This window comes from Malania oleifera, chromosome 8 (genome assembly GCF_029873635.1).
Source record: "Malania oleifera isolate guangnan ecotype guangnan chromosome 8, ASM2987363v1, whole genome shotgun sequence".
Classification (NCBI taxonomy): Eukaryota; Viridiplantae; Streptophyta; class Magnoliopsida; order Santalales; family Ximeniaceae; genus Malania; species Malania oleifera.
In genome coordinates this window covers 36,527,383-36,542,914 of record NC_080424.1, presented here as the reverse complement: position 1 = coordinate 36,542,914, position 15,532 = coordinate 36,527,383, and the positions used below count along the sequence as shown (strand labels likewise).

At 38.1% G+C, this 15,532-nt stretch overlaps 1 protein-coding gene across 2 annotated transcripts in view; it reads left to right on the top strand.

Annotated features, from left to right (window-relative positions):
• LOC131161603 (phosphatidylinositol-3-phosphatase SAC1) overlaps positions 1–15,532 on the top strand; it is a 114,607-nt gene that overhangs the window by 63,003 nt on the left and 36,072 nt on the right. For both annotated transcript variants that reach the window (XM_058117473.1, XM_058117470.1), the window contains exon 14: positions 57–248. In XM_058117473.1, the coding sequence (XP_057973456.1) occupies positions 57–248 (192 nt within the window). The remainder of the gene's footprint in view (positions 1–56; positions 249–15,532) is intronic.

Genomic DNA, 15,532 nt, shown 5'->3' with positions numbered 1-15,532 from the left:
AATTACTTTAGTATATGTCACTAATGATTGTCAAACATGTGTTTTGTTTTTGGCAGTGAAATACAACTAAAAAGCCCGAATTGGCTTTTTGGCCAGAGAAAGTATGATGAGAGTGGTTCTGTCCCGAAAGTCACTTCAACTGAAATTGCAAATGAAGGGCCTCGTGATGATATGGGATTAGATGGTTTCTGCGACTTAAATTGGGTTTCTTCTATTGATGATGTTGATGAAGAAGATATTTTCCAGAGGTATTCCTGTTGAAAAACCTGTACAAGTTACTTTTTTTAAATCAATAGAGGTGTTTATAACTTTGTATTACTAAAAAGACTACTACGGGGAGTTGCAAAAAGACTAAAGGAAGTAGCTGCTCCTTATGAAGTGTAAACCTGTGAAATGAACCTCCAAGGAGTCCCTGAAGAACTTCTCATGCTCAAATTAGCATCCCACCCTTGACTTGTAACCAATTTTATTTTCTATAACTTTGTGCCAAGGGGAATTCACCTCGGAGTTAAGCTTCCACAGCCATTCAACCAAAAGGCAGTGATTTAAGACCCCAAATGACCATGATCCAACAGTCCCTCCTCCATTGTTTTATTGCTTCAGGTTGTTCAGCAGTTTCAGCTTCTTGGTCTAAATTGCTGACTCTTATCATTCATCAAACTTCCAAAACCTTCCTTATTAGACGCATGCTCTTGAAACTAAAAGGGGATTTACCTCTTCTTGTCCTCATTGGTCCAATAGATTGGATGGTTATCTGGTGTGGGTATAGGGAGTAGCTCCTTCAGGAGCCAGTATTCCTCAATCCTATGTGGAAAAGATGACAAATCTGTCCTGCCTTGAGAATGTTTGCTTGTCTCAAAAGTTGGTCCTGGTGAAATTCGCTTCCTTAAGCATTAAATCAGTGAGGGCTTCTGAATGTGGAAAGTGATTGTGCCCTCCGCACAGGCTGTTTCTTTCATATGGATGCAGCACTAAGTTAAAATCTCTAGCAGTACACCATGGGTCATCCCAATTCTCCCTAGTCATGGCTGGTTCATGCCAAACACTGTCTCTTTGCATTTCCTTCTCTTCTTCCATAAATTCCAGTCAAAATCCACTGTTTCCTAGTAGCCAAAAGTCTGAAGTTGCAAGAAAAAGAGTACTGTTCCTTGATTACATTTAATAGTTGAAACAGGTCATTGTTCTACTTTATCAGGGTTCCTCCAGCTGTTCCATTTGCTTCATTACCACACTAGTCTATCTGTTTGCTGATGCAAACTAGTCTGATAGTCTCTCATAAAGATCTAGCTTAGTTTCCTGAACCAAGTCTAGTGCGGTTCTTAGTCCTTCTGGAAGCGATTTATATGTCTTAATTTTGTCATTGAAACTCCTCAAGTTCCAAGTCTTGATGTTCAGTTTCACGACTTCGCTATCCCCCTTGCCTGCTCTCCTTCTCTCTCTCTCTCCCTCCTTTGTCATAGTTTGAGCATTGTAAATATTTTAGTTACGCCTTTCTTTTGGCTTCACTATTTATATTCTTGAGAGTTACTCCCTCCTTTTTTGATGAACAAAGAATTTTATTAGAGTGAGAGAAAAATGGATTACACAAGAAAAAAAGAAAGAAAAAATGGGAGGATAAGACGTCATCCAAGAGAGAAGAAGAAAAACAATAAAAAAATCTCTAAAAATGAAAAAAACTAGCTACAAAAAATAAAAAATGAAAACAAATAGTTACAAAACAGCTACTGGAGTAAAGCAACCCAGTCTCACTGTATATGTGTGCATGGTAAATGCTGAATGAACCCATTTGTCGAAACCCACAACGAAGCAAGGAGCTCAACTCTATTCCAAGATAAGACAACAGAAATCTCCAAATTCTTGAAAATTCTGGCATTTTATTCTGTCTATATGCACCTAAAGATAGCCATAAATGAACTTTGCCACAAAGCCCCTCTCCTTCCCCTTCAAAAACCCCCTGAACAACATAGAACAAGACGCCTCCAAAGAAGAATAGTGCACCCAACACTCCAGCAATACCAAAAAACTCGCTCCAGGGGATTTAATAGAAGTGACAAGGTAAAAGTAAGTGAGAACAAGTCTCCCTACTCTTAGAGCAAAGGACACGTACATTGGGTGGCAATAACTTATTAGTTCTTTGTTTCTGAAACAAGTCATTGGTATTAATTTTTTCCAAGATTGCTGTACACATAAAGGCCTTAACCGTAGAAGGGAGTTTAGCTGTTTCCAAATCAAAGAGAAGGGGACAAAAGAAGTAGCTCTAGGATTATGAATCAAGTGAGAAGAAAGATTTAAAAGAGAATTCCATAGGGGAGCCCAAACCCCAAACTCTTGTCACTCCCCATATGGAACTGAGAAGAATGAAGCACATTAATCAAAGGGGCATGGTTTCTCTCATTAAGTTTCCTCACAAAATGAAAATCTCAAGAATTCCCACCTTCATGCGAGAGAAAGAAAGCAGGAACAGGGTATCATGAAGAGACGATAAACGAAAGAGGCAAGGATACATGATTGCCAAAGGAGCGTCCCTGATTCAATGATCCTACCAAAAATGGATTCTCCTATCTTGCAATTTTTTTTTTTTTAAATGTTTGCAAATAGCTTATTAGCTTTACCTTCAAATCCTTTGAAAGAAACTCTGTATGCTCTACAGACTTGTGCCATCCTCTTTAGCACCTGCTTTGAACCTTTTTCCTGCTCCCAGTTGCTGTCCTCACTGAGAAAGATTATTCCAATCTGGCTGCACTCTTTCACCTCCTCTTCTGGCAGTCACAAATCTGTTGGTCATTCTTGATGGGAGCAACAGTGTGTTCCAGTGGAGTTGCAAACTTGAAAATTCCATGAGCGGCATCAGAGATCCTGTCTGAGCTCTGATGGAAATGCTGTTGCTTTCTACCGAGTCTTTGTGCTCTCTTGTTTTCCATCTATATTTCCAGGCCCACAAATCCTTAACATGAAGTATGAGTGGAAGATGAAAGTCCATCTTGTTCCCTGAAATCTGTTTCTCTTTGGACCTATTCTTTTGAAGCCCAGTTATAATTTGTTGTGCATGGGATGTGGGCTCTAAGCAGTTAAGCTGGGTTTTTGGGAATGATGGGCCTGTGATGTGAGCCCAGCTTGTCTATATCTCTTTCTTCCCTCTTTCTTTTAAAAGCTCATGCTCGTTCTTGCAACTGTACCATTTGTTCTGACCACTTCCATTCTAATTTAAATTTTGATTGAGATCTAACACCAGCTGCCCCCTGTTCTTGCAACCCCATCCTCTCCATGAAGCAATAATTACAGCTGGCATTTGTCTATTTTTTAGCCTCACTTTCTGTCTAGCTCATCTAAAAGAGTTCTATGTTTAGTGGTTTCATACTTTCATCCATGTCAATAAGAACTCCACAGAGGTTCCTGATCTCTTGAATATGCTCTAAACGCAGATATCAACTGGAGAGCCCAAATGATGTATCCGGCCTTATGCATGTTCCCCCAAAAGGATGCCACCATTCCCATAAAAATTTCTTCTTTTCCCTTTAACCATATTTTCTCCAACACTCTTCTGCCTCTTTTCTCAAGTTGAAGTAAAGAAGAAAGAAAGACCCATTTATGTTGTAAACTTTCACCCTTGGTTTCAGGGCGCAAGAGTTCTTTCCCTGAAGTTGCTTCTTGGCTCTGCTTGGGACTATGCTCTCTGTGTTGCTGCTCAATTCTAACGAAAGACAAGTTAGACAGATTGAAGCTTCATAGGACATTGTACTTCACCAGGATCTTCTTATTTTTTTATTTGTTTTTTTTAATTTAAGTTTTTAAAAATAGGTATGATTTTATGGCCAGTTCAAAATTGCTGCTACGTTGCTGTTAGAGCTTCAACTGGCAGGTAGACCATCAGAAACACAAGCAGCTCCTACAACTTCTCTGCAGTTTAGTCAAAGAGCAACCATCCTTCGATCTTTGCTGAATCGGAACCTCAAATTTGTGAGTTCTCCTTGTATTTCTCACTAGAAGGATACTCAAAGATCTCTTCATTGGTTCAATTTGACTGATTGAAGCAGAGGAGGAAGTTCATTTTTCTTTTATGTATCTCATCCCCTTTTCTTCATACCTTACCATATTAACATGCCTCAGCCTTCATCTTATTTTTTCCTTGGACAAACATCTATAAAACTCTATGATCCAGACTTCAATCATATATATCATAGCAAGGGAGCTCAAAGGATTTTGACTCAAGCTGGATAGATCATCTACTGTTTTATGTTAATCATTTACTTTTCCTTTTTTCGCTGTAGTACCAATTGATGGTAGCCTCATGTGTTTGGTAAACTGCTGTCTTTATATGATGCTTTTCTTCAAAAATGGATTCTATTTCAAATTATAAATCCCCTTACTATGATTTTCAAATGGAGGAGCCAGCTAAGTTTGTATTGAGCACGGCAATTGTGCTAAATCAAGCTTGAGCACAATTTTAGGGCTTATGAATCAAGCTAGAACCTCAAGTTGTGGTTGTTTTTGCCCGAAAGAATCTTCCATCTTTGCAAACTGTTGTAAAATTTCCTGCATTACTCTTCCATAGGATGGAGCCTCATACTTTCTTCATAGCAGGTTTTTCCTATTGTATAATTGATTAATTATTTAATAAATATTTTTGTTTGATTATCTATCCAAGCGTTATCAGTATTTATCCAATATGAAGCGAAAAAAGGAGTTAAAAAACAAAGCCTAAGTTGATAACTAGAAATCAAATTATGGAGTGAGGAATTGGGGTTTGACTTGAGAGAGCCTCTGTAACTCTGTTTCTGTTCTGTTTTGCTTTTCTTCTCTATTGTTCTTTCTCCCTTTATTTAATGCCATTCAGTTGTCTTTTATAGGTCACATATATACAAATGATGGAGATCTTAACACTTGAAATATGGTTGTATTGCACAACCAATACAATCTACACCCAACAGCAGGGAAATGAACCAATTGGGATTTGGGAAAGACTGTAAGGTGTAGTGGGTGGAGAACATTGGATGAGATGCAAGCATAATTGATCAACCATCTTCATCTGGCCAGCTGCCTTGTCAGCAGGCGGGGCCAGGTGGAGAATAAACAGGCTAACATTAGTAGTCAGATGCAGGTGGTTCAGCGGATGTGTTCCTATGGTAGTCAAGGGCTGGTTAATTGTGACTTTAGGAGTTTGATTGCCATCCCTATGAGGATGCTGCTCAATTAATGGTGAGACAATGAGGAGGTGAAATGCATAAAAATTTGAGGAGCAAAGGCTTCGTTGAGAGCAGCGTACTCAGAATTTCCTTCAAGAAGGTAGCCTGGTACAGTGAGTGATTCCAAAAAAAAAAGGTTGATAAGGGTGGAAAAGGGGTTGGGTGTAAAAGATGGTGTGATGAGTTGGACAAAGGCAGCGAATTTCATGAGATTGAGGTTGAAAATTCATCAAGGTTAGGAATTTTGGTTAGTGTGTGAAAAGAGTTTTTTGGATAAAAGGAAAAATTGTATTAGAAAGAAAAGGGGGAACGGATACAACACAACAGTGGACAAGCAGTGTTTTTACTGAAACAGAACCTTAAATGAAAACAACTAAAAATAACAAGGTTCTCCAGTTTATAATGCACCCCTGGAAACTAACCAAAAGTAGAACACCAAAAGAAGCCAGGAAAAGAACCCTACTGTGCACCAAATCTTGTTCCTTCAGCCTTTAAAAATTCTAGAGTTATGCTGCAATTAAAAATACTTGCACTCACCCAAATAATTTTTGCTTCCTTATGACCTCCAAATCCCTTATAAATTTGAAGGAAAAAAAACCTTTCAAAGAAAAAGGCACTCAGTTTTCCCCAAATATATCCGAAAGCCTACTTCAAATGCCCTAAAGAAAAAGGCAATGCAAAATTAAATGAGCATTCATTTGATTGCTTTGGTATCAAAGAAAACAAACGTCTGGAGACAAAGCTTTGAAATTCTTCTAACCTGAAGTGGATCACTGGTGTTTAATCTGTTGATCTTGTCAAGAAATATGGCCAAATAATATCCCTACTTTTAGATGGAGTTCTAGGTTTCCGGTTTTAGGAAAATGAGAACCATAAGAATCACAAGTTGGATCACTAAAAAATGATATACAAGAAGTCCCTCCTTACTCATCCAAGGCCCAAACTGTACAATCAGCATGAGAAGAAGGAATGAAGGATCAATCGCCCCCCAAGAGTTTGGCCAGTGCTGCTTTGCTCTCTCAAATACCCCTGAAAAAATTCCACAGGACAATAGCATCCTTGCAAACCAAAAAATTAGATATTGGGGCTTTGTGAAATTTGAGAGGCAGTAAAAATGAGGAACATATTAGAAAAAGGTGGCAATCTACAAGTCCTCCCAAAAACAAACTCTCTATCCTTTACCAACAAGGAATCCATCTCAAGGAAGAAGTGAAAAATCTGAGAAATAAATTTGCAAGGACTCTTATGAGTAGCATTAATAATGAATTTCCATTTTACAAAATTTCCATTGAAATTTCCACGAGTCATCCAAAAGTCTTCAAAATCTTGACATTTTAATGAAATATCAAAATTTTAACTATGGAATGAAATTTCATTGAAATTAAAATTTGAGATTCTAAACCTGAATTGAAATTTTCCTCTTAATTTGTCTTTTTTTTTTCCTATTATTGAAATTGTTATAATTTGGAGTAAAATAGAAGATCTAACGCAGTGATAGGTATCTTCCTCTATTTTCAGTATATATCATGTACATTTTGATGACCATAATACCCTTACTAACTCTCACTTATTACCATAACGATGACACTAATAAATGACTAGAAAACCCATTAACACTCCCCCTCAAGCTAGAGCATAAATATCATGAGGTCCTCGCTTGTTTCAAATAAATTAACACAAACACCCCCCAAAGCTTTGATAAACAAATCATCATGCTGCTTATCGGACTTCACATAAGCAGATGATGAGCTTCTGCACAAGGTTCTCTTGAACAAAGTGACAATCAACTTCAATGTGTTTTGTCCACTTATGGAAGATGGAGTTGGAGGCAATATAAAGAATAGCTTGATTATCACACATCAACTCCATAGACCAAGAATGTGGAAAACACAATTCTTTAAACATGTTTTTCAACCAAACAAGCTCGCATGTAGTGTGATCCATGGCCCTATACTCTGACTCAGCACTTGACCTAGCCACTATGGTTTCTTTCTTACTCTTCTAGGAGACCAAGTTACCACCAACAAGATGCAATACCCTATTGTGGTTATTTTTTTTGAAGGTGATCCGACCTAATTTGCGTCAATATATTCCTAAATATAAGTGTAGCTGTGATCTCATTATTAAGAGATCTCTTCCAAGTACACCCTTGAGATGGTTGAAGATGCAAATTGTTGCGTCCCAATGACTTGTCATCGGAGAATCCAGAAATTGAGTAACTGCACTTATTATGAAAGATGTATCTGATTGAGTGACTATGAGATAATTTAACTTTCCAACAAATCTTTGTTGTTATCCTGGATTAGGTAACAAATCACCTATATCTGACACTAGTTTGCTGTTAGGATCCATGGGTGTATCAACTCGTTTGGACCCCAACAATCCAGTCTCATCCAAAAGATAAAAAACATACTTCCTTTATGACAAAACAATTCCTATACGAGATATGGATGCTTTTATACCCAAGAAGTATTTCAATGGTCCCAAATCTTGGTCTAAAGCTTAGCATGTAGAAAATGTTTTAGGTTTTGAATACCTTGATCATCATCACCTGTAATTACAATAGCATCGACATACACAATAAGAAGAATCCCACTCGATGAAATATGACAATAAAAACACAGATTGACCCACTGCACACCGTCAAAGGCCTTAAGTACTACAACACCGAATCGACCAAATCTTGCTCTAGGAAACTGTTTTAAGCCATATAATGCCTTCTGAGCCAGTAGACTAAGCTTGACTCCCACTGAGCAACAAAACTAGGTGGTTGTTACCTATAGACCTCCTCCCAAAGATCATCATGCAAGAAGGCATTCTTCACATCTAACTTATGCATAGGTCAATGGTGAGTGGTGGACAAGGAGATGAACAAACGTATTGTTAATTTTGGAAATTGGGGAAAAATTATTTGAATACTCCAAATCATACACTTGAATATATCCCTTAGCAACAAGACATGCCTTTAGACAAGCCATAGAACCATTAGTGTTGACTTTCACAATATATACCCAATGACAACCAACTAGAAATTTTTTAGGAGGAAGAGATACCAAATCCCAAGAAATGAGCAATGTATAAACAAATGGGGAACGTTTTCCTGCCTACTCCCACACAAAAAGCACAAAATTGGAGACAAAGACCTACTCTGCAGCATATTGTGGGTGTCAACTCTATTAAGGACCACCAAACAAACGAACACCTTTACCTTAGAAGGGACTTTAGACTCCCATATGCACCGATGAACAAGGAAGACACATATGCCTGGACAAGGTGAGGAGAGAAGGATTTACACCAATAATTCCCCAAAGAATCCAAAATCCACTTCCTAGAAGCATCCTCACACCTGATAGAGATATGACAACCCTCCAACACAACAAGCAAAGAAGGAAGCTCCCCCAGGCTCCAACTCTTTCTCATTCAAATCCTTTCTAAAATGAAAATCACATAATAAGGAGCCACCGTCTAGAATTAGAAATGAGCAAATCACATTAGAAGAGCGAATACAATTACCTATTCTGAATTTGAATTTTTTGAAAGGGATAAAGAAAGGTTACACCTGCAAAATGAATCTCCAAGGACTCTCAAATAAGCATCTAAGACCCAAATAAACATCCCACCCATTCACTTGCAAGTAAAACTTCTTATAACTCTTTGCTAAAGGGAGTTTACCTCTAAGGGAAACCACCACGACCATTTAACCAAATGATCTGTGTTTTTGGACATCAAATCACCAAATTACCAAGACCCACCCCTCCCTCCTCCTTAGACCAGCACATCACCTCCCACTTATCCAAATGATCCTTCCTTTTCCCTACCCCTCACCAAAGAAAATCCCTTATAATCCATTTTCTCATTTGTCAAGTCTAAGTTTAAGCATAATAGTAGGTTTCTATTAAATATTTTAATAAAATAGGTTTATCATCTTTTTTTATGCCCTCTTTAACTAAAACACTATCATCCTCATTTTAAATACATTTGACATTATCTAGGTCTCTATTCTTTCATTCTCTATCTCTAGCGAGTATAAATATGCATTTTCCCTCTTATTTATACCTAGAGTATATAAATTATTATATATTTTAAGTATAACTTCATTAATAGGCTTTTTTTTGGGGGATCTTTTCTTACGTTCATAGTTTTGAAAATTTTCCATATTTTCACATTGTTGATGTCTTAAAATGCATTCTGGTTGTCTTGATTGCTTTATGAAATGTCTTATTCCCACCACCCTCTTTCCTAGTTTTTAATGCTCCACATACATTGTTGGCCAACAACTTGACAACTTAAGCTTTTAGGTAAAGTGGTACTTTAACATGGTATGAAGGGAAAATTAAATGCATTATGAAACATTTTGGGATATTTGTTGCCCCCATGGGATAAACTAGTCTGTCACCGGGTTTTGATTTCATGACCAAGTCTTAGGATGGCTTTTTCTTGAACCATAAAAATAGACCAAAAAAAAAAACTACCACATTCTTTTGAGTGAGCGATATGAAATAACATAACATGGAGCTCACCATCAGACGCTTATCCTTATATTACTACTCCTTAATGAATAGAAATGGGTTTTGGAGCATAAATATCTTGGGCAGCTAAATCAAATTATCCATGGTTTAAAACTTTCAGGATTGATGAGTGGCTGTTGCTTATATGATTTACGCCAAACACATGGAGCCATGTCCTTTCCAGTAAAAAGATCATGGCATCTAGAAAGAGCAATGTGGTGAAAGTTCTAGATGGATTGGAGGCAGAAGTCTAGTGGCATCTCTAGAAACAATGACCAAGATTCCTACTTGTGGTATAACGGATCAATGAAAGGAAAGCTGCAACGGAGATGGGCAACAGGTAGGTAAATAGTTGGCATGAAAGGAATGTGGCTTGTCCAATATTGCTAAAGGAGAGGGAGCTAGGTAGGACATCTACGTTCTATTGATTGTGTCTTAGAGGCCACAATATGCTGAGGTTGTGAAGAAGGACATACCGAGGTTCAAGAATGGAGGACTTCCAACTTTTGAGGAACCTCACATATCCAAGAAGGCATTGCGTTTGTGTTGGAAAGAATAAAATTAGGAGGGAGAAATCCTTATCCTAGAGATGGGAATAAATCTTTTTCAAATTTTGGACAACCAGGGCTGTATGCAACTCTAGTTGGGCTAGTAAGAATGACCAAATATTATTAAAGGGCAGCCCAGTGCACATCCCGCACATGTGGGGTTCGGGGAAGGGTAAAACCACAATGGGTCTATAGTATGCAACCATACCTTGCATAGGCTGTTTTCATACCTCAAACTTGCGACCAGTGACAACTCTACCATTGCGCCAAGGCTCTCCTTCAAATGACGAGATATTGATGTCCTTGGAAAATTTGGGCTTGAGAGTTATCTAATGAGGCCCACTTTCCTAGTTTGAAAAAGTAGGATTTTAACAAGAGAGATTATTTAACTACAACTGCTTGGTGTCTGTAAAACCAAAAACATCAGCCTTGGCAGCTTATAGGAAAAAATCAAATGCAAGTGCAGGATGAAGATGGCAAAGACGAACATGCATTAAGGCCTTGATGGCTACGACAGGATTTGGAACCTTAGAAACCAAGGACGACTCACCTCAGAGTCACATGTTGGACAGATCAAGGGTTGATACAGGGCATTATTAGGAAGGTTTGGATGACCATGTATCTCGAGAAAATAGGAATCGTGAAGCTGCAAGTATATGGAGGCTGTTTGGTCCTTCATATGCGACCTTGGTTGGAGGGACTGTAGAAGCGGTTATGTCATACCTAAAGCAACATGTAGCTTAACTGAAGAAGAGGGATTTGGAAGGGGGTCCAATGGGTATAGTGAAGTGCTGGTGAAAACCATTACTACAGGCTTGAGACAAGTGATAGGGATAACCCCATATATTAAGAATAAATTTGGTTTAGTGTCTACGACAGACTCTAACGTGGATGGCTCTCATTTGGAAGATGAGATGATGGGTTTAGAGAGCTTGATAATAATTTGGATGAGAGCTTAATTATTTGGATATATTGAGGGATCATATTGATGTCCTAGTGTAGCCAATGACTTTTATAACATAAATCAAAGCTCTTTGAAAAGCAAAGCAATTAGTAGATCAGACGGCAACAAAGAAACTGGTATGAATGAGGGAACAACATTATATATAAGAGATAAGGCTTTTGAGGTTGATTGCTTGAATGAAAATCAAAAGTTTGATCTAGTAGTGAAGGCAATTAGATTGTGGTTCTTGCGAGGTTGGAGGCTTCTCCAAGTACCCCCTATTGAGAGGCTTGATTCTAGCCCTTTCTGTTGTTTCAAGTGTTCTATTCCTAAATCCTTTATCTGAAAGCAAATTGCGAGAGCTCTTGAGTTAGATATTAAAACTAATATTGGCATTCTAGTTGTTCCAAGAGAAGTGTAATTGGTTGAAGATTTATCTAATGCCATGAGGGTTCAAAGGAAAAGGATAATGTCATAATTATTGATTATCTATGTAGTGGGGTGGACGATAGGGACCCACATGCTTAGTTAGATGAGTTAACCATTAAGTTGGTTAGTTTGGCTGGTAAGGAGGCCAAGGTGGTAGTTTCCTTTTAGATGGGGGAGGTAAAGAAAAAGAAAATGGAGAAAGAATTATGGAAGTTAGCTAGCTCTATTATTTTTGTAGATAGTAGGGGTAGTAGGGACTAGGGGTTGGGGTTAGAAGATCTTCAAATGAAGATTCTGAGTTGGAACTTTAAGGCTCTAGGTGATTCAAGGAAGAGAATTCAGATTAGGCAAGTGGTCCTTAAAGTATGCTTTGGTTGGCTTATGATTCAAGAAACTAAGTCAAAAATGCAAATGGTTCCCCCCCCCCAAAAAAAATCCCCAATACGGAAGGCCATACTATGCCTCGGCTACACAATGGGAGGTAGCCCATCTCCAAGCCATACCCCTTCCTATCCCTTTGAGGATTCAAACCCAAGCCTATGTGGAAGTCCCAATCTATAACCACTAGGTTGTCTCTTAGGAGACGATGCGGATGGGTTCTTTGTTAGGAGAATTGGGGAGTCTAGACTTAAAGACGGGTTGATTTTTCTAGCTATTATTCTTGAGGAGGTACTCTTATTGTGTGGGTTACTAGGGTTGGTGGTTTGGTTAATAAGTTTGTTGCATCCTTTTCCATATCAGTTCAGTTAAAGGTTAAAGGTAGGGGATTGCAGTGGTTTACCTTGGTTTAGGGTCCTAATTGGCCTCATCTTTGGATCTTGTTATGGAAGTTGTTAGATGCTTTCAGTTTTTGTGCACCTTGTTGGGTGGTGGGGTTGATTTTAATGCTATTAGATTTTCATATGAGAAGTTACGGTTTCTAGATTGCAGCTAGTATAATGGATTTTGATGAGTTTATCAAGAATTGTTGTTTGAACAATTTAGAGTTGAACAATGATGAATTTTACTTGGTTTGCAACTGGCGGAATGACTGTTGCCACTCATATTGATAGAGTTCTCATGATAAATGAATAGGTGAATGGGAGAACTCTTTTCCTAAATTATCTCAAGAAACTGTGCCTAGGGTTGTGTTTGATCAGTGCACAATTGTTCTTGATTCGTGTTCGGTTAGATGGCAGCCTACAGTGTTTATTATTGTGGTAGATTTTCTTCGAAGGGTGATTGGTCGTGGTGTGAAGAGGGTTGTGATTAAGGGCCTTATGGTGGGTTCTGATGAGTTGATTATTTCTTGCTTAAATTGATGATGCAATCTCTCTCACACTTTGGATTTTTTGTTACCATGCGCAATCTTTTGAAAATTTAAGAAAAAGTTTTAAAAGTGGACAATAATTGCGACGGTTAAACTTTCTAAGTGTGATTTAGCGGGTATTGATTTAGACTGGGGCTTTTTACTTATTTTTGCAGATTTGGCATGTTGTATAATTCATAGTTGGCTTGCTTCATATTTATGTCTTCGTTATGGTGGTAATCCTAGAAGTGCACCTTTTGGAAACCAAAGGTAGAAAAGCTAGCTAGGAGGTTGCATGCTCGGAGTCTTTTACTTTGAGAGGGCATATTACACTTTTATAGAAGCTCCTTTGTTCTCTATTCCTTTTGTCTTTTTAGGATGCTTGTTAGTGTTGCTAAGAAGTTAAGAAAAGTTCATGAGATTTTGTGGTCCGAGGTCGGAAAGGTAAAAAGACCATTTGGTTAGTTGAAATCAAGGTCTTAAATTTCAATTTTGACTAAAATTTTAAGGCTATAAAAGTACAGAAATTTCAATGGAAATTTTGATGTCAATGTCAATTCCAATATAGATTCTAAAAAATGATAGAAATATGCAAGAAAGCATGGAATTTCTTCTACGGAATTTTAGATGATACTAATAGAAATAATACTGCAAGATTTAGAACTAAAATGTTATAAATAGCACAGATAAGGTGCAATAGCTATAATACAATAATCATAATATTAAAAGTATTCAATTAGTATAAATGAAATTCATAAATAATAAAAAAACAGAAAATTCATTATTTATTATTATTTAAAAGTATGAAAGCTATTCATATCCTTCTTGTTTTTAGTTTTTACTAATGGTTATTTAATACATTTACTATCATTAATGTGTTTGTGCTATGTTAATAAATGATAGTTAGTAAGGGTATTATGAATCTACGATCATTAGAATGTACTCTATATATATTATAAATAGAGGAAGAGACCTATCGCAGTATTAGGTCTTCTGTTTTACTCCAAATTACAACATGGTATCAGAGAAGATCCAACCTAAACCCTAACACCACCAGCAAACCAAACCAAATCCTATACCCTAAACCCTACCACCAAACCAAACCCTAAACCTAGCCATCCTAAGCAAATCAGCCAGTATAGGACGATCGACCACACTCCTATAGCAAATCAGTCCAGGGATTGCCGGAAAACTCAGCTGTCATCAGAAAATTCCTTGGCTGTCGCTGCTGTTCTCAGAACCTTCAAAACCCTTCCATATTTTACAAACCAATCATACTACCAACAACAAAACCCTCTGATCTGTAAATTCAAAAAATCTCATTGCTGGAAACCTCTTCATGGACCCCTACATACGGGCTGACTGTTAGCAGTGCCAACCCATGTACCGGTGCTTGAGCACTTTCCAGCCACCTTTCGCTGCATTTGTTCTGCAGAATGCCTTGATTACTTCCATAGAGCATAATACCAACCTATTGGGCATGTTTTTTTGTTAAAAAATCCAACCTTTTCCAACCATGCACTTGTGGCAATCTGGTGGTTGTTTTTCAGTATTAATAAGGTCCATCGGTGAGTCTCTTGGAGCAGTGGCAGCATTCATAGATTGATTTTGTGGGGCTGTGGCAGTGTTATATTAGGTTTTTGGCGACTCATTCATGGTTGTTTTGGTGGCTGACCTTGTTTGTGGTTGTTCCTGTTAGTCTGATTGTTCCTCTTGTCTAACATTGGTTTATTTTGTGAGTGCTGGGATGGAGCCTATGAATCCCAAAAATATGTTTCCTGCATCACTGCCGTAGATAACAACCAAAACGTTGGATAGAAAGAATTATGTTCAGTGGTCTAAGGCTGTTAGGGTCTATTTAACCGTGTTAGGAAAATATGACCACTTGTTCCAATCTGGATCCTTTGATGAGAAGAGAAAAGAAAGACTCAAGAAGCTGTTTTGATTGTTGCCCTCTTGTGGAACTTGATGGAACCCTGAGTTGGATGGATGTGCATGCATTTGGATGCATACAAGGAGATTGGGATTATGTTAAGTTGTTGTATTCTAGTAACATTACACGTATGTATGATTTATCCTTGGAGTACTTCCAATTACAACAAGGAGATATGAGTGTTGCTGATTATTTTGCAGAGATGAAGTGTATTGATGAGGTGCTTAACATCGTGCCAACCTATAAGCACCACTGTTCGCAAGATGCAGAATCAGAGCAGGGAGATGACATTTCTTCAGGTTCTAGCGGGGTTGAAACCTGAATTTGATGCAGTCCGGTCTCAGATACTTCGTGGTGCAGAGTTGCCATTATTTGTCAATGTTTATTCTTGTGTCCTTCATGCTTCCTCCAATACACATTCCCCTGTCCATGCACCTGCTTCTAAGAGGATAGCCTTTGCCATGCAGGGTGATTCTGGTTTTTAGCTAAGCAGCTGCACAAGTTATCAAGGTGGCTTGAGTGGTTTTGTGATGGAAGAGATGGACAAGGTTAAGGCACTCCTCATAGGTGCGCTTATTGTGGACGAAGAGGTAATACTATTAAGCAGTGTTGGAATTTCCACAATAAACCTTGTTGTGTTGCCAATGCAACCATGACAGACTCCACACCTTCAATGTCAAGTGGGGAGCAGCGTAGTATA